Source organism: Lepidothrix coronata, unplaced genomic scaffold (genome assembly GCF_001604755.1).
Source record: "Lepidothrix coronata isolate B3197 unplaced genomic scaffold, Lepidothrix_coronata-1.0 Scaffold22, whole genome shotgun sequence".
In the NCBI taxonomy this organism is placed as follows: Eukaryota; Metazoa; Chordata; class Aves; order Passeriformes; family Pipridae; genus Lepidothrix; species Lepidothrix coronata.
In genome coordinates, this window is record NW_016690202.1 from 5714120 (window position 1) to 5732579 (window position 18460).

Consider the following 18460-nt stretch of genomic DNA (forward strand, 5'->3'; position numbering starts at 1 on the left):
TCAGAAAGGGACTTGGGAGTGCTGGTCAAAAGCAGCTGAACATGAGCCAGCAGTGCCCAGGTGGCCAAGAAGGCCAATGGCATCCTGGCCTGTATCAGTAATAGTGTGACCATCAGAACTAGGGCAGTGATCATTCCCCTGTATGCAGCATTGGTGAGGCTGCACCTCAAGTATTGCATTCAGTTTTGGGCCCTTCACTTTAAAAAAGGCATTGAGGTGCTGCAGCGTGACCAGGGAAGGGCAACAAAGCTTGTGAAAGGTTTAGATAACATGTCTTATGAGAAACAGCTGAGGCAGCTGGGTTTGTTTAGTCTTGAGGAGGCTCAGTGGGGGCCTCATTGCTCTCTACAAGTACGTGAAAGGAGGTTGTAGTGAGGTGGGGGCCAGTCACTTCTACCGTGCCTGCAGTGAGAGGACAACAGGAAATGGCCTTAAGCTAACAGGGGAGGTTCAGATTAGATATTAGAAACATTTTTTCACCATTAGGGTGGTCAGGCATTGGAATAGGTTGCCTAGGAAGGTGGTGGAATCACCATCCCTGGTGGTGTTTAAGAGGTGTCTGGATCTGGCACTTAGGTGATGGTTTAGTGGTTCAGGGGTTTCAGTGTTAGTGCTGGGTGGATGGTTGGATTGAACGACCTTAAAGGTTTCTTCCAGCCTTGATGATTCTATGATTCTATAGCTGTGACTGGTCACTACTGAAGTTGTAGTCTTCTCTGGTAGGATGCATTGCAGGGACCAGTATTGTACTCTACTAAGCTTTTGGTCTTTATTTGAAATTAAAGAATAGGCAATAACTGGACCATAACTTGCAGCTGAACTTCCTGAGAAAAGTGAGCTTTAGGATGCAATTTTTCTACTTTTACCATACTTTCATGTGAAATACCTGTTTTAAGCTTGGTATCCAATAGTAATTTTGATGTTCTAGCATCTATTACTTAGTGGGTCCTCCCCGATTAAAATTCTGCATTTCTTTATATAAAACAGTACCTGCATCAAGAGCCCTGTAAGATACATGACCCAGTAAGATTAGGCCTTCATCTATGTTTTGTGAAACTGTCAAAACATCTAACACATTAACATATTGCAGAATATGTAGTGCAAAAATTGCAGAATATTTAGAGCAAAAATTGCAGAAGTAGGTCCCGCCGGTAACAAACTGACACCACTAATTCCCAGAGACCAAAGTCTGCGTGCCCCTCACTGCTAACTAGCTAAATCTGTAATGGGAAATTACTGTTAATATTGAAATTAATAAGAATATTACAGTCTCTATTTACTGGGGATGTGAAAGCTACTTAATTGAACTGACATTTCTTAGGTGACCCTGTCTTGGAAGGAGGGCTGGACTAGATGATCTCCTGAGGTCCCTTCCAATCTCAACAATTCTTAACTTGTTTCTTTTGCCACCTGAGACACATTTGTTACTTAGTTCTGTTGCTGAGGAAAAAAAAAAGTGATCTTATTTAGAAGGTGTAAGTTGAAATAATTTTTCTCTCAAAATCAGTAGTACAACAATCCAAAATATCTGGCTATATAAAAACTGAAGCAATTCAGATATGTTTGTAACAAGAAAACAAATTTATTGATTTTAAAAGACAAGACACAATTTTGTTTTGAAAAACACAAGAAAGCTAGCCTGAGTTCAAGTCTGAAATATTCAGAAAAATCCTACTGTCTTTAGTATGTTCCAGTCATTTTTTTAAACAACACACTAAAAGTTAATATATATTTTTATAATTATAAAAGGTCCCCAGTTATTGTACAGTACACAATACAAATTGCCCATAAACTATTATTTAGCTCCTGCCAGTTTTGAGAGGACATTATATACTAAAAGATTTAGCATTTGTCACAAAAATCACATCAGGAAATACGTATTTACAAAATCAAATACATTATACAAAAAAACCATCACGTTATTCTGTAAAGATGTCTTCTTTAAATAATTAAAAAGTATATTCAACTGTAGCCCAAAAACTGGAAAAGAACATTACATTATCTCACACATACAATCTACAAAAAGTTGCTTACCTCATTTACATAATATATTCAGTCAACTGGAAAATAAGAGTTTGAATATGTCCTAGTGTTATGATGTTTCTGTGCTGTGGGATTGGATAATGTAATCTGCCACTTACTAAGTGAAATTTAAATGATGGCACTTAAAAAAAATACAGTATAAAATAAATGCAACAAAGGAAGTTTCCTTGAAGGTAAGAAAGCCCTGAGTGATGATAAAATTACTGATTGGTAGCTCTAGAATTAACCTAATTAAAGTTTACCACCCCAGGCACAATTTTCCAAGTTTTTGAAAGGCACTCAAAGTTTCTTTAACAGCCTCATTGGTTATTAACTGTAAATCCAAATTTTCAGTGGGAATGAGTGGAGATGGGCAACTTGCTTTGGTACAAAGTGGTATTTTCCTAACATATTTTAAATTGCTTAACTGCATTACTCTAAGATGGATATTTAATGTTTAAATACAAGGCAATCACTTTAATATTGTATGGAAGGAAACTTTAATTGGGGAACCCATTAAGTATTCGTTGTGTAAAAAGATTTCGCTGGTATCAGTAAGTCAAAAAAAAATTGAACTGAGTTCCTGGTAAATACCAATCTACGCAATGTTGTTCCTCTGAACTCTAAATTCCTCTTACAAAGACATTTATTATTTCAGAGTAAAATTAATCCAGAATTAAAACTCCTGTAAGATGTTTGCACCATAATCAAGGAAGTGCTTAAGAACAGACAAAGAACATTTTCCTGAATTAGTGTTAAGTGAGGCTCATTTGATGCCCATAGGCTTGTTCTGGGCCTTGTTTTCTACAGTGAATTTCAGCCTTAATGAGAAATCTCCAAGAACAATTCTTACCAAATATTTAACTACTCAGGGCTTCCAATTCCAAAATGCCAATTTATTTTTTCGACAGGAAAAGGAAAAAAAAATCAGAATAAAACAAGTTAAAATGATAATTTTCAAACTAAGGCATATTTTACTTCAAAGAAACACTAGGCAGTCACTTTGTAAGTGGCTTTTACTATTTCTTAGTTAAACTGGTAAATTAAACTCAGGTCTACTGGCACATAAAATCACTAGCAGCAATGATCAAGGCATGCAAACTCAGAAGCATTTACAGTAAATTATGAATTAAAAAAGTTGTTAAATTAAAACCCTTTGAGTATTGCATTTGTTATTTCATTATGCATTAATTTGCATTAACTGACAAAAAATGTTTACAACTCGCACTATACTACTGACGTAATTCCCTTGAATAATTTGAAATGACACCCTTTCTCTTTGCCCTCAGCTAGACTTAAATAAGTACAGCTGCTTTAGTGTTTGCTGACTGACTGATATTGCAAGAAACCAGTAGAAAATGTACTCTCACTTAGTAAGGTGGCATCAGTATCTCTAAGTTAAAAGAATCTTTACTTGCTGCTATGCTTGTTCCCTTGTTCTTATAAGCAGTAATTGTAAGAACATGGGAGCTTTCTAAAATATTTGCTCGTGCAATTTCTAGGTTGCTCTTAAAATTCTGACATTCAGTAAGGGCCATCCAAACCCCTTGTATGTGAAATTTAATAAAATACCTTAATCTTTTAGCTAGTCATTATTGCAGTGACTGAGTTTTAAAAGGAATATCAATATAATTGTGCACTTTTTGTTCCTGTTTCTCAAAAACACTGCCAAGAATTTCAATGCAAACACATTTATTCTGCAAAATTTATTATTACTAAGCCTTCTTTTAATCCTAAAGATTCTCTTTTACAGTACCAGAGTATTCCAATACTAACCTACCTCAGGAGATTTTCAAAATAGCTGAATATATTTTCTAAACCTTTATCTTCTAAAGGCATCTTAAAGTAGACAACTTCTTATTTGTAGAATCATATGTTTGATTTTCTTTATAAATATATGCAACTATGAAAACCAGGGAGCTGAAGTACTGTTTTCTATTAGACAGTACACATCAATGGCAGTGAATATTTTGCCTACATCTATTCAGCCTCCTAGTAATAAAAAACATCCCCATATAGTATGCAAGTATTTACTTACACATAATTAAAAAAAGTTTACAACACTATCAGCTATTTCAAAGTATATGTTCAATGGACTAATTAAATTATCTAAAAATCTTTGTTCCCATCATGTTACTTACAATGCTCAAAGGGTTAATGCAAGGCATTTTATCAAATTAATTTTCTAATACTAGAACTAAGCACTGTGTGTTTATGCTTCTATTCCAGTTTTTATTGTCTCTGTTAAATCACCAAACCAATTAGCAGAGATACTAGAATTCCATGTATTGATTTGTTTTAAACCATACGCAAAGACCATGTCCTGTTAGTGTGACAAGGGCCCAATTTTCAGAAATTCACACTGCTTTCTCAAATTAATATTTTAAACTCTTAAATTATTGTTATATATTTCTATTACTAATAAATATTTTTTTTTGTTAGCATGTTTATGGCTCTCAGTAGTTGGGTTTTTTTTGTAAAAACGTTCTGAATTAAACTGGACTGCAGTGCATCTCTAACATAAAACTTCCTAAATAGTGCAGATATCAATTGCTGGGAATGACAATGATATCAGATAATTTCTCCTATGAAAACAAGGTGAAAAAAATAAGTGTTTCAGCTATTTAAAAATACCTTGCTTTAAATTAAATTTGTACAAGACCTATGCCTTTCTGAATGACAGAACATTATCTCTTTTCTTTTTTTTGACCTAAAGGCATTAATGCTGTAAATCATCATTTTATAGGCAAATAATTTAACATCTATTTTCCAAATTTTTATGGAACTTTTTTAAAATGAAGGTGCTTAGAGCACGCTACAGTACAAGAGAAAAAAAACTGAAAAAAAGAGAAGCTTTAAAACTAGTTTACCATGGGAAAGATGGAAATGTACCAACAAATTTTAATATATGTCAAACTTTTGAAAATTGGGCCCTACTTTTGAAAAGGTAGTTCAACAAGACCTCTTCCCCCACACTGTTCACTGTGCTGTTTGTGCTAATGGGGGAAATGCCTCTAAAATAATTATTCTGGATTCCATTTCAAGAGCAGATAAAACACATAAATCATGTCAGCTCTCATAATGTCTACCCTGTGGACACATGCTACACCTCTCCATAGCACTGACAATGGACTCCAGAGCTGGTGTGGCAGTGCAACCACACACTACACATTACAGAAGACAGACTGAGGTATTGGTATCTCTGTAGTTCAGTGAGTACTAAAACCAAACTATTAAATAGCAAGAGTGTGCAAAATGTTTTATCTGTTTGATTAAATTTTCAGTAAAAATAAAAGAGGAAACCCCCAAATCTGTAAGTATACAATGCAGTTTACAGTAAGACAGTTGCTCTAAAAAAATCAGGTAAAATCCTTTAGAATTTAAGCATAAGAATACAGACTCCAGTCAGTTTTCCAAACCTGGGATAGTTCCAATTTGTTTTGATAACACATTGGTTTTAGAAGCTATGAAATACATTCCCTTTTTTTTATTTAGATTTTTGTTCAGTTTTGTTTTTCACTTTGTGACAGTGAACAACTGAATGGAGTGGAGAGCTAAATAATGAAGATACTCAAGTCCCATCATATTTAGCAATCTGTATTTACCTTTTACAATCGTACTCTTTCCTCAGCAACAACATATTCAACATTAAACCAAAAAAGGTTAATAATAAGAAAACACAAACCAACACAAAAATTTAAACATGTACTATAGTATTAAAATAAAAAGCTGAAAAATGAAAAAAAGTGTTGAATTATTTCGCTTTATTTTACTTGTAAACATCTTATAATGCACAATGAAGGGGAGTAAATATTTATCACAGCTTAGTTTTAGCATTTTTGGTGAAGGGTACAGATGTGCTGATTTCTAAGGAAAAATCAGGACACACTGAGTGATATATGTGGCAATAAAATCTATAATGAGATTCAGTGCATTTATGAGTTTAGAAATAATGAATATAAACCTCACGTTTACTTTTTACTGAGGCAAAAGCCATCTACTGACATTAGTAGGAATTATGCCTACACGGAATGAGCTGTATGGGTTCACAATTCTGCAAAGGAATTAAAATTTATTTTTGTGCACCAATAATGTTAGGACATTTCCACTTATGTGCAGCTGTATTTGGAGCACATGTAAACTCTAGCAACAAACTTGTTTGCTATAAATACACTGTTCCATTTTACATGCTCTTCTCCTATTTGGTATATATGATTTTAAAGTCATTGTCAGACACAGTAGTTAACCAGAATAAAAGAATCCTATTTTTCTTACACAGTCTTTTCTGTAAAGTTGATATTTTTGTGTTCTCCTTTACTTTTTGGCTTTTTTTCTTATTTAATTCCACTATTTAGTGTAGCAAATTCATGTGTCTGCTTAATGAAATGTTTATGAAGAAAAACTTGAGTTCTTTAATATCAATTAATATGGTCTATAAACTGTTATTGTTTAACCATTAAAATGTAATATCTGGCTGATACCCCACAAAATATAGAAATTGAAAACATGCACTGCATTATGCACCTGCTCATTTATTTCTTTTTAGTTTTTAAAATTAAAAGTAGGCAAGGATTTAGAAAATATATAATCATGCTTGGGACTATGGTCAATCTATTTTGACATTTGAAGTTGGTATTAAAGCTAGTTTTGCTTTCCAAATTCCCAAGCAAATTTTATTTGTATTAAAGTGAAATCCAGCTAGAAACAAGAAAAAATAGGTTTATTGTCATTCTAAGAGGGATATTAAAATCATTTAATAATAATAATAAAAAAATCCTTTTATTCTTTTGAAGGCTATGTAACCTGTCCTTACTTCTTAGGGAATTTGAAAATGACAGGCACACCTTGTTGAATTAATTTAAGAGTTAAGAATAACAGAAAGTACTAAGTCTTAGCTTCAGTTCTGTTTAAGGCACCATGTAATAGCCGAGGTACAATGATCCCTGATGTACATTCTTAAATGGCAATGGTCCATCTAGCCACCTATTCAAATTCTACACAATTGGGAATAAGTACAAGTGAGGTGTGCCAGTTACACTGCCTTGTCTAATTTTTGTAAAAATTTAAATCCACTTTAACAACAAGGAAATGTTTTTGAAAGGAAAATGATGCAGGTTGCTACATTCCTTGCATTCTATAAATCATCTTTTTTAAGAGCAGCAGATTGAACCACTAGTAGGAAAAGACCTGGAATAGAAGAAAGTCATCCAAATGGAATGTTTTCCTGTATGTCCAGTTCAGTATAAGTAGCACATACACTTAAAATTAATAATAATCAAGTCACTTCTTTTTTAGCTTCAGTTTCTAACAACTACAGTGTCACTGAACAGCCAAAAGCATCAGTTCAGTGGCCTCACATATAGAATCAGTAGTCTTCAAAAGAGAGGAACTGGTATGCAAATAATATCTGGAACTGTTGATTTTAAAAGAAGCTTGCATTGTTTACATCATGGTCAGATAATTAGGTACGTTTATGCCATACAGATTACCACATTCTTTACATTTCTGTCATTTAAACACGCTTCTTTCTCACAGAAAGAAACGAGATCTTCTCAACCCTCCAGCATTATTACAAAAAAATCCCCCTGAATACTCACAATTTTATCAAAATAGTGTCTTCTCGTAGTACGATGAAAAGCACCTTTTATAACAAATTTGATACATCTGCTGTCAAATAAGTATGCCTCCAGTGTAAATCAAAGAAAATAGTTCCTTTGATATTTCACAGAAGTGCATCTAATTAAAAACCTATCTATATGAAATCAGCATCATAACTAATAATTAACATTAAAATATTTTTTAAAAACTATGAAAAAATTAAATTATTATAAGAGGACAAAACATTAACATTAAACTTTGCAAAAATCTTGCATTTGATAACAAGAAAACCCTCGCTACTGAGTGGCCAATGTAAAATGAATCTGTTTACAAAAAAATTTTTTTTTTTAAACAGATCTGGCAAAATACGTACACCCATTCCATTTAACTCCAACAAAATAATGATCAGAACAGCTAAATTTGACAACAGTCAACCTTCAGACTTATCTTTTTTTTTCTTTTTCTTTTTTTTTTTAGTTTTTTTTTTTTTTTTTTTAGTTTTTTCATATTAAACCTAAAGGACTAACGCAATGGGGCGTGTGTTGGAGGCGAGGGAGGTTTCACATTAGACTGCAGTATATGTATTTCCAGTAGCACTGCATTGCCTGATAGTCTGGGTAGTTGCAACAATGTGCTCATTATGAATTGGGTTCAGGAGGTTCTGCTGTACTCCACTCTCGAGCACTGGCTGCATGCAGCCCACCTGGAATGCCTGGTTTAGCTCAGTTTTCTCTCTCTTGGCTTGTGGCTCTCCACTTTCATCCAGCTCTTCATCTATTTCACTTTCAACTTCACTGCCCTCATCTGCACAAACAAACCACTATGTAAATAGCACAAAGGGAAAAATTCTAATACAAGACTCTTTATTTTGCAAATAATAGTTGAAATACAAAAATACAAGGAAGACTACCAATCTGTGATATAGCAGAAATTGAAAATTTTAAATTTTAATGGAAAAAGTCAACTATTATCTCAAATAGGTAAATGGACTCAGCTTTGATCACGTGAGTTACACATTATTGACATAGTATGTGAAAAAAACAACTGCGACCTCAAAGAAAAGCTCTAACAAAGTGTTAAGTTCATATTGCAAAATGTCTCATTTCTAAGACAGGATAAACAAAAGAGTTGTTACTCTTAGTTACAGATAGGGAAACTGAGGCAAGAAGATTTGTGGTGACTTGATCCCTAATTTTGACATACATTCTTACACTCATTAGTTGAGTGTTCTGAGGTTAAGTCACCCCAAATCACTCAAGAATAAGCATAAGAATGTATGTCAAAATATGGCATGAAGAGGTTATAAGGAACTCACTGCTTTTTAAATACTTGGATACAATTCTGCCTTCTTTGCGTAGTAAAACATTCACTACAGTTAAATATACAAAAGTATACTCTTGTCTTTCTTCCCACAGCTGTTACTCTCCTCTGTCCTACCAGATATAAAAAAATTCTGAACAAGAATTGATTTTTTTTGTGACAATAATGAACATTTTAAAAATAAGGTTCTTATTTTAAAAGAAACCTACAATATTCTAGTCATCGTTACATGTGACATATTACATAGATAGCTATCATATCCATATAATAACATATCTATATAACATACACACACACTTTAGAGGATGATACAGCTCTAAATTTGGGTTTACTGTGTTTTTAAAACATAAGGACTTCTTTTGCTCACATTACCTCTACAAATAATTATACACTGGAGATATTAAAATGCTTACCTTTATCCATATTTCCAGGGGATACAGCATTTAAATCACCAAACTGTGAAATAAACAATAAAAAAACTGGACACAGTCTTAAGCAAATGTGAACTTAGAATATCTATACTCCACTGTGCTCCACTGGTCACGCTAGCATTCAAACACATGATCTTAACTGCAACCACATCCATAGCAGAGCAATTCTTTTCCCATTCCATCTCAGTCTGGCGCTTATTAAGACAATTATCACTAAGTAAACCCTCAAAAATTAAAACAAGAGAAGTACAAACATTTTAAAAGATTGCTTCATAAGGGCCTTTGTTGCTTGAAGTGAGCTACTTCTGTGCCTTATAAAGCCATAAATTATGATGGATATACATTCTGAACTGCCAATATTTTAACAAAACCTTTTTTTAAAATTTTCCAGAGATAATTTTATTATGCTGGAACAAAAATGAAGGTTTGTCACAGTTGCTAATCTACCTGTAAGGCAGATGAAAGGCACTGCTGAGAAAGGGTTTATAACCTGACAACTGATTTACATCAAAATCCAGACCTCTTAAAACAAGTTGCTCATAAGCTAGGAGCCTAGCAAAATGCCGCCAATGAATCTCAAATGAAAGGAGCACACTATTTAGATAAACACATTTCTAAGCAGAAATGATGACACCACTCTTTTTCAGAAGAATTTTGCCAATACTTGTGTCCAAAGGTGGGAGAAGAGGAAGGGAGAAATATGAGTGCTTTTCTCAGCTGCAACACTATACTGTCTTACAGTGTTTGTTGGGACTGTAGTCTTCCTCTTTTATTTCAGCCACACAGCCACTGAATACACAGAAATACACAGTAATGCATTTAATGCATTACTTCTATTTTGCTCCTCACCTCTAAAAGTTCTGCAATACTTACTTCCTTACTGTATTTTCATCTTCAGTATCATAAACTTTTTAGAAGACTTTATTCTACATTTATGTCTAACACATGCAAGTCTGTTAAGGCAACAAGAATGTAGTAACTGTATACTTGAGTAGTACTTACTGCAAAGTAAAAGTAGGCAAAAAATGTAGGAGCATGTATACTGATGGTGGTCACTAAGCAGAAATGTTATTTAGTTTTTCTGAAACGTGACACATGATATAAAATCATTTGACAAATAAGCTGAGACATTTTCCAATTTCTCTTGAAAGTATATAGTCTATTTTTAGTATTTAATGAAGCTATCAATATATCCTGAGGGAAGAATGATAACTGATGCCAAATCAACGAGCAAAATGACTTGCAATTTATCGGTAACATAGAATAGGATAGTGACTCCCAAGTGTAAAAATGTAACAAATCCATCCTATTAACGACCATATTTTTAAATATATCCATTTTCCAGTACTTTGGATACATAACTCTTTGGTAACAATTCATGCATTCCTCACTAGCCCACTCAAAATAAAAGGTTAGATGGACTACTGGAAAGAAGAGGGATAAAATAAACTTTGCCTTGCAGATGCCATAGGTGAGTAAAAAAAATTGTTATGAATTGAGACTCTAGTTCTGTTTTTTAAACCAGTAATCTTTGAAACACATGTATGAAAATCAGATGTGTTGCAAACCCCTATGTATGTTTGTGCTGGTTTTATTACGTGTATGTGAACAGTACTGTACGAGACAAAATTCTGCACGTAAACCATCCTTCTTAAGTCAATACGTTTTGTGTGGGAATTCAAAACATGTGCAAATGCATTTAAACAGATTCACAGAAGTAACATTTTCCTATTACTCTGCTCTTTTTTATTTCCACATAAAATATTCAGTTCTCAAAAACTGGAAAAAGGTTGTATGTTGATCAACATTTTTCAAACTGTGCACATGAATCTGTGTGCAGCAAGTTCATTTAGAAAGAATTGGTTTTTACAATTCAATATGGTTTTAGTACTCTGTCAATGAACCGGTGAAACAAGTTCGAAACTACTGTACATATTTGTAACCCAGTCTATTGTTAAACTGCAGAACATCCTACCAGTCCACAAAAATGTTTAAAAATTTGCAAAGACACTTTCCTAAATTCATCACTAAATCTATCAGTCTAGTCTCTTACATATTATCTTACCTCTCCCATAACTGCAATAGGTGTCTCTCCTGTTGCCTGAGCAACACGATGTTCTACTAAGTAAAACATGTATTCATCGTAAAGCAAGCGGATCAGATGAAAAGAGCCAAAGCTAGCAGCACTGCGCAAGGTTAAATCTCGAATCACCATTGAGCTATTCAAAAATAAAAAATATATATATTTATGTATTATATGTCACAGCCATTTTAACATTTATCCATGTACACATTTCACCTAGAAACCAATATTCTCAAAAGTAACATTATCCACAAATGTCTCGTTTATGGTATCTTTGGAAAGAGATGACCAGGAAACTCAATCATTTGTTTTTCTCTTTCTCTGAAGGTACTGTTGGATATCAAACTACAGAGGAAATAACCAGACTGGTTTGTTTTCTATGCATAACTACCAATACTTGAGCAAGTGTAAAACTTAACTTGAAAGAAACTTTGTCAAAAACATAAACAGCTAAAATGGTAAAAAAAATATTTGATTTTAAAACCAAACTATTGCTTAACTAATGTCTGTTGTGTCCACCTTCCCAGGATAAAGGTTTTAATTGCTGCAATTACTTTGAAACTTAAAACTACAAGAAATAGACTTGCATCCTAATATTATATGGACAAATTCAGATATGCTCAGCAAGCAGTTGCTACAGTCATGTTCAAAGAACAAGGTTTACTCTGATAACTGTTTCAATAAGCAGCTAACATGGAATGCTTCTCTTAATGTTCTTTTCATACATTAAAAGCAGGTTTTGTCTTCCTTACTTAATAAACATAGATGCCACAATGTTTTAATAAATAATACAAAACCCAGTGGCTTAATAATTGCATAGTTATTCAATCAAAAATTTCATATTATATTTCTAACTCTGGACAAAATTCCACCTGCACTCCTTTGCAGATGGCCTTTAAAAAAATAAACAAGGGTCACTTAAGTCCCTGCTCATTTGCAAACAGCCTTGAGTTCAAGGTTAACAACAATACTCTAAAAAAACCCCCATGTTTTTCACAATGTACTAAGCCACTGTTTAATATTACATTTGTCAACCTTACTGCAGTGCACAATTAGGCAAATAATAAAACAGTCAGAATGTTTTAGAAGTCTATTAAATACTACCTGTAGAAAGACCATTTTAACAGAAATTGCCGTGCGGCTTTAGGAAAGCTGGGTCTTCCTTCATATGGTTTCAACGCTTGCATCATTACATTATCAAGCCAGGCAGCCCACTGCTCCAGAGTGCTCTGCTGTTGAAGAGTCATCTTGAAATCTGTTTCTAGTCTCTGAACCATGTTGTCATCACACTGGCACACCCAGGAAGCCTGCTCCTGTTACAGCACATGGCAAATCTTGAATTGACAATACATAAGCCAAAGCACAGAATGTAATTATATCTCAAAGATTAAGCTATTCAATGGGTGAAAAGGACAAAATCCACTTACTAGACAAACTAAGAAGCAGCTTTTATTTTTATGTCTGTTGTAACTTTGTTGGAAGCAAATGAGTAGGAAAAGCGTAGCATGTAAGAGCAGACATCAAATACAGAAATTAGAAAAAACAAGGAAGCAACACAAGTTTGTCGTAGTTTTCCATATTCATTTGCAAAAAAAGGCTTCTACTTTCCTCATTTTTCTACTGAAATATTCTTGATTTGTCATTCTTTTCTGGTACTTCAGGCAGGAAGAAGAGTCAAATGGGGGGGGGCTAAAGTAATAAAAGAAGTAGCGAGAAATCAAGTGCAAGGTTCCTTTAGTTCTGAAGAAGCTAAGCCTAAAGACAAATTCTGTATTTAAAAGTAACTTCATATGAAAACAAAGCTTGTTCTGTTTGCTGACTTTCGGCAGTAATAGATCACGAGTTACTTGAAGTACAACATAAACTGCACACAAATGGAGAAACACACTAGCATCCAATAATCAGCAATTTAGCCGGTGTTACCAAGTTTAAGTAAAGTTAGCTGATCAGTTCGTAAACTGAGACAAAAATGAGGGCTCACTAACTGCAAGTCATCTCCATAAGCTCTAGCTATCATGAGCCAAGTTAACACCTCATTCACAGGCTCTGCATCCATGACCATCTATATTTAATATATTTTGTCTTTGGTCAAGAACTCTTGACTGACTTCTGTTAAGACTACTAACAAGTACCAAAACACTCCTTTACAAAGAAAAGAGAGAAACAGAGCGCTAGCAGGAATATCAAACCTTTCACTTTGCTGGCTAAAAGGATGAAAGTATTTTTTTTCAGAGGAGTAGAAACATGTAGAGAAATCAAGCTTAGTAAAAATATAAACTTCTGTTCTACAGATTCGCATCTGTACTAATCTAATCCATTATTCAGGAAATCTTGTCATTTTAAGCATAGGCACTTAGATAAAATATACTAATGGTATGGGTTTTTAAATAATAGAGGCAGTCTCTACTGAAAATGTTGTACATGTAATAGCTTTAAGAGACATTCAGAAGATATGCTACTGAGATCTAATCCTAAAATGTAAGTTTTGCTATTATTATGACATCATTCATGGTACCCATTCTAAGAATGTATTTGCTTTACATTTGCATAGAAGTTGGAAGAATATGTGTGTTTCAAGACAGTAAATGAAAACAGAAAATGGTTTTGAGCTCTTACTTTCCTAAAGTGTAAGGCATCACACTTGGACTGAATCACTACATATATGAATGAGCAAAATGTTTCCACTTTACTTTCTTGATAGAATGACAGCTAACAATGAAGTCCAAAATCACAGAGGAAATAACACTTAAAAAAAACCCCTGTTATTTAAAATTACATTTTACCTGAACATTGGCAAAATCAACACGGTTAAGATCATTGAGCATCTGGTTGATTTGAGAAGTATTTTGAAGCACAGCGCGAGCTGCTTGAGCCAGGTGATTAAGAGATGTATATCTTCGCAGAGTCTGGGCAAAGGCACTTACAGCGGCAACCTATGAAGAAATTTATTTGTTTTTAAATACCATACTCTGTATCTGTAGATTAATTCTACAGATTGAATCTTTACTTTCAATTTAATAGTTTTTATTAATTAGTCCTCATATTTGAATTATGTCCATGTAGCAAATCAAATAATGTTATTTCCTCTCCCATTATTTGATGCTTGATGCTAAACATGAATGCTTAGCATTAAAGTTAAAATTCTACTGCCTTTAAGTTAAGATGCTACTGCCCACTTGGTTTGCCATTGCAAGATCATATTGCAACTGTTTTGTCTACCTTGGTTTGTATCATCCTCTGTGGAATATTGTTCATGGCATTTGAAAGCCAACCTTCAAGGCTTTTTGCAAAATTGCGAATGGCTTGGGTCAAGGCACCTGTGCATTAGAGAATAAAAACAGAATGAAAAGAAAGCAGTGCACCTGTCTTGGAATGTTTTGCATCCTCAGAACTCCCGTATTCAACTTTCAGGTCCACTGTTCTTACTTATTAAAAGACAAATCTAGTTCAGGTTCAAAATGCCTCACTGAGATAAAGATTATGCAATAATGATTTTAATTTTAGTTTAATAAACAGTTCTAACTTCTTCACCAACAATCTTTTAAGAAGTTTGTGATCAGCAGTACTGCTTTGGGCACTCCTGTAGAAGAACAACAGTTAACTGCAGCAGATGTGATGGAAATTTCCATTAGTAACTTCCAGCTTTCCATTTCATCTAAGCACCTCTTTTAAAAAGCAAAACTCTGGGGAAAAATCCAGATATTGGAATTCTGCAGTTTCCTCAAGAAAGTCCAAAGTAACGTTAAGCCATGTCATAGTGCTGCTTATTTCAGTTTTAAAGAAGAAATTCCAACATGCAATGCTTAATGGTATCGTCAATAAGCAAGATATAGGAGAGCGTTTCACTGACAGAAAGTGAGATTATTCAAATGACTATGGAATTTGTATGCATTTTTGTTTCTTTTCTATAGCACCCATAGAAATGCTGCGAGGCTGACAGAGATTTAGAGAGGAATCGAAGAAGCCCCTACAGCAATCTGCACTACTAAAAACAGAAGTTTTAATTTTTTCAGAGGAGAAGGACAGAAAGTATTGTCCCAAGGAGCCGTGCCTGGAAAAAAGAAAATCACATTGTCTTAGTCATAGAAACCTTGCTTTCCCACACCTAACACCTGCACATTGACAAAATAGCATCCACTCAAACTGTTGCAAAAAAACAGGAGACAAAAAGAAAAACCACAGGTTTCTGAAGACTGGTAGACAATGAATGCAACTACAGAAGTGAAGAGGAAAAAACCAAAGGAAATAATACCTTTTATAATAAAGCCTTTTTTAATAATACCTTTTTAAATAAAGCTTTAACAGAAAAGTAAATTTACTAAAATAAAATCTGTATTCTTTGTCATCTCTTTTTCACAGGTCTTCAAATTTGCAGTGATAAGCACAGAATCCATACTGGTAACTTACATAACTCACCACACATTTGGATGCTTAGCTGACCACAATTTGATCTTACAAAGTATCTGTATTAGCTGAGCCCTCTTACGGCATTAGGTTTTTTTCTTCTTTGAGGTTTACACATGAAGAACAAGCTTTTTTCCTCAAGCCTGTCAATCACCTAGCTCACTTGTGCTGCTTTGTAAATTATTTCTGTGCACTTACTAATTGACTATGTATTCACTCACATTTTCTTACCTACAAGACAAGAAAATGCAAAGTGGAAGTAATAATGTAACTACTGTATAAATTGTGCTTAGTTAAGAAAAATATTTCTGCTTTTTCACTTCTAATGAGCTTATTACTCTTTTTCACCTGAGAATATATATTACAAAATCATTTGCATCACTGATGCTGATGTCCTTTAAAAATAAATATGAAAAAGCAGCTCAGGCCTTAAGAAAGGCCTTTAACTAGGAAGAAAAATGAACAAATGAAAGGATTTCTAAGTTCTGAAGAAATAAAATGGCTCAAATAGATAATCAGGCATCAGTATTGTATAGAACAATCACAAATTTCTAATGAGCTCTGGAGATGTATTAAATACAGAATTTTTCTCATACTCTATCCTTAAGTACACATCTTGCCATTTCCAAAACCCAAACTACCTATGTCCTTGAGTCTTTCTTCTAAGTTCATCTGGCTATCCTAGAAAACCAAGAAAACTCTGTTTCAAAGAATCTTTGCATGAGGAGTTTGGTGCAAAGTAAATTGTTAAATGTAACCAGACACACACTAAATGATGTGGCAATGGCAGTTACCGGAAGTTTGATTTGCATAAGCACCTAAAAAGCTTGACTTGTGAACCAAAAACCCTGACATGTACAAAACTAGGCTTTACAGTCTTTCCAGTACTTTAAATTTTTGTCTGTCTGGAATTGTGTAATATGGTGTGGAAGTACATTTTGCATAAATTCTTGACCTATCATAGAAACTAGCTCACAAGCAAATGCGTTAATGTCCATTCTGCCACTTGTGAAGATGCAAAAATTCCATTCTAAAACATAATACCTCTGGTCTACCTTGCCAAAGACATTAGATAATTATGGTCTTTATTCCTGACCCAAATGGAGAGCATTTCACTTTTCTTAGGAAAAGGAATTTTGCTGTTTTATATACAGCAATTCTTCATTCATTCTGTGGGTGTTAAATATTTCAGCTGACAAATTTAACATAGAGATTAAAAATAAAACCATTTTATTCCTCAATGGTCTTTCTTTTCTATTCCAGTAATATGTATTACACAGCTGAGTAGCACAGTATCTAAAAGAAAAAACACTGAAAATCCAGATTAAAAAACCCCAAACTTGAAAAAATCATATGCTTTCTTCAAGCCCTTTCCAAATTAATATTTTTCCCTATTTTGAGCAGTTGCTGCTGCTATCTTTCCATCTATTCAGGGAAAAAAAGCCATGTCTTTAACAAAGCATTTACAGTCCCGGCTCCTCTACACAGTCCAAACTTTTCTATCAACTGCTATTTTCCCACAGAGGATGATGAATTTATCTACTTCACCCAGCTCCATTACTGTCATAGTCAACCTTAAGCCATCTTTTCTTTCTCTTGTAATGACTGGAGATGCTTTTACTCTAAGGAAGGAGTTAAAAAATTAATATTTTAAACATATAACAGTGAAGAAGAAACTTGGATGGACCATCATGACAGGAAAGAAGACTGGAAAAAGCCATTTAGTTAGCTGGTCCTAAAGACAAAGGAAGAAAATACATTAGTTGTCTTCCAAAAGTAGCTCAGTAGTGGACTTCTGAGCAAAAAACTACTGGACTGTTTACAAAACAGAGGCAGAAATCGCTTGGGAAATATTTGTCCTGGGATGTGTTTGCATGAAACAGTCTGATTATCATCCCCAAAACAGGAATGTCAAACCCAGTAGGTATCAATTATTCAAATATGACTGGTAATTCTAGAAAGAAAGAAAATAGCATGGAAAGGACATGATGCCTGTTGTTATTGATATTAAATGACTGTGTCCCATTTTCTTGAAATCCTCTACTGGCAATGCCCATTGCATTTTATGAAACAAAGCAGGAAGACACCAGAAGCCATACAGTTGTCATTTAATCACTTCTGTAGAGACTGCCAGGCTGTGCAGGACAAGCAAGTGAAAAGGAAGATGAAAAGCAGGTTCAATGAAAAAACGTGTTTGCATCACCTTTTTATTCAGAAATTAATGTGCTTTTCCAAGTCTGAGTTTTAATTCTACCTATTACATGTTGCAATTAAATTTGTGCAGTTTTTATCATTGCCTAATTGTTTGTAATACAGTATATTACTCAAAAATCCTACCTATTGGCGTTATCATTAGAGAAGTAAATCATTAAATATAAACCAATGCAAAATAATTTATATAAGTAAAGGTTGTCAATAATTGCATGTATCTGAGAAAACATTTTTCCTTTATTCTGCTATACAGATGCACAGATAAATTATGTCACTCTCTACCAAGATCTTAACCCTTTCTTTAAAAAAGGTAAAACTAGCTTTGTAAATGGCAAACTTTCACATTTTATACATTTCAAGTTTTAAAAAAATTTTGCATCATACATAATTT

At 33.8% G+C, this 18460-nt stretch overlaps 1 protein-coding gene across 5 annotated transcripts in view; it reads right to left on the reverse strand.

Moving 5' to 3' along the window:
• Positions 1 to 1562: 1562 nt before the first annotated feature.
• Positions 1563 to 18460, reverse strand: part of RFX3 (regulatory factor X3) — a 105520-nt gene continuing 88622 nt past the window's right edge. For 4 of the 5 annotated variants that reach the window (XM_017808272.1, XM_017808268.1, XM_017808270.1 and 1 more), the window contains 6 exons: positions 14674 to 14771; positions 14238 to 14387; positions 12559 to 12767; positions 11437 to 11590; positions 9354 to 9396; positions 1563 to 8424 (listed from right to left, as the gene is read on the reverse strand). In XM_017808272.1, coding sequence (XP_017663761.1) covers positions 8186 to 8424; positions 9354 to 9396; positions 11437 to 11590; positions 12559 to 12767; positions 14238 to 14387; positions 14674 to 14771 — 893 coding nt within the window. In that variant the 3' untranslated portion in view covers positions 1563 to 8185. Of the gene's footprint in view, positions 8425 to 9353; positions 9397 to 11427; positions 11591 to 12558; positions 12768 to 14237; positions 14388 to 14673; positions 14772 to 18460 lie in introns of those variants that run through there. The other variant, XM_017808273.1, reaches the window with a different exon arrangement.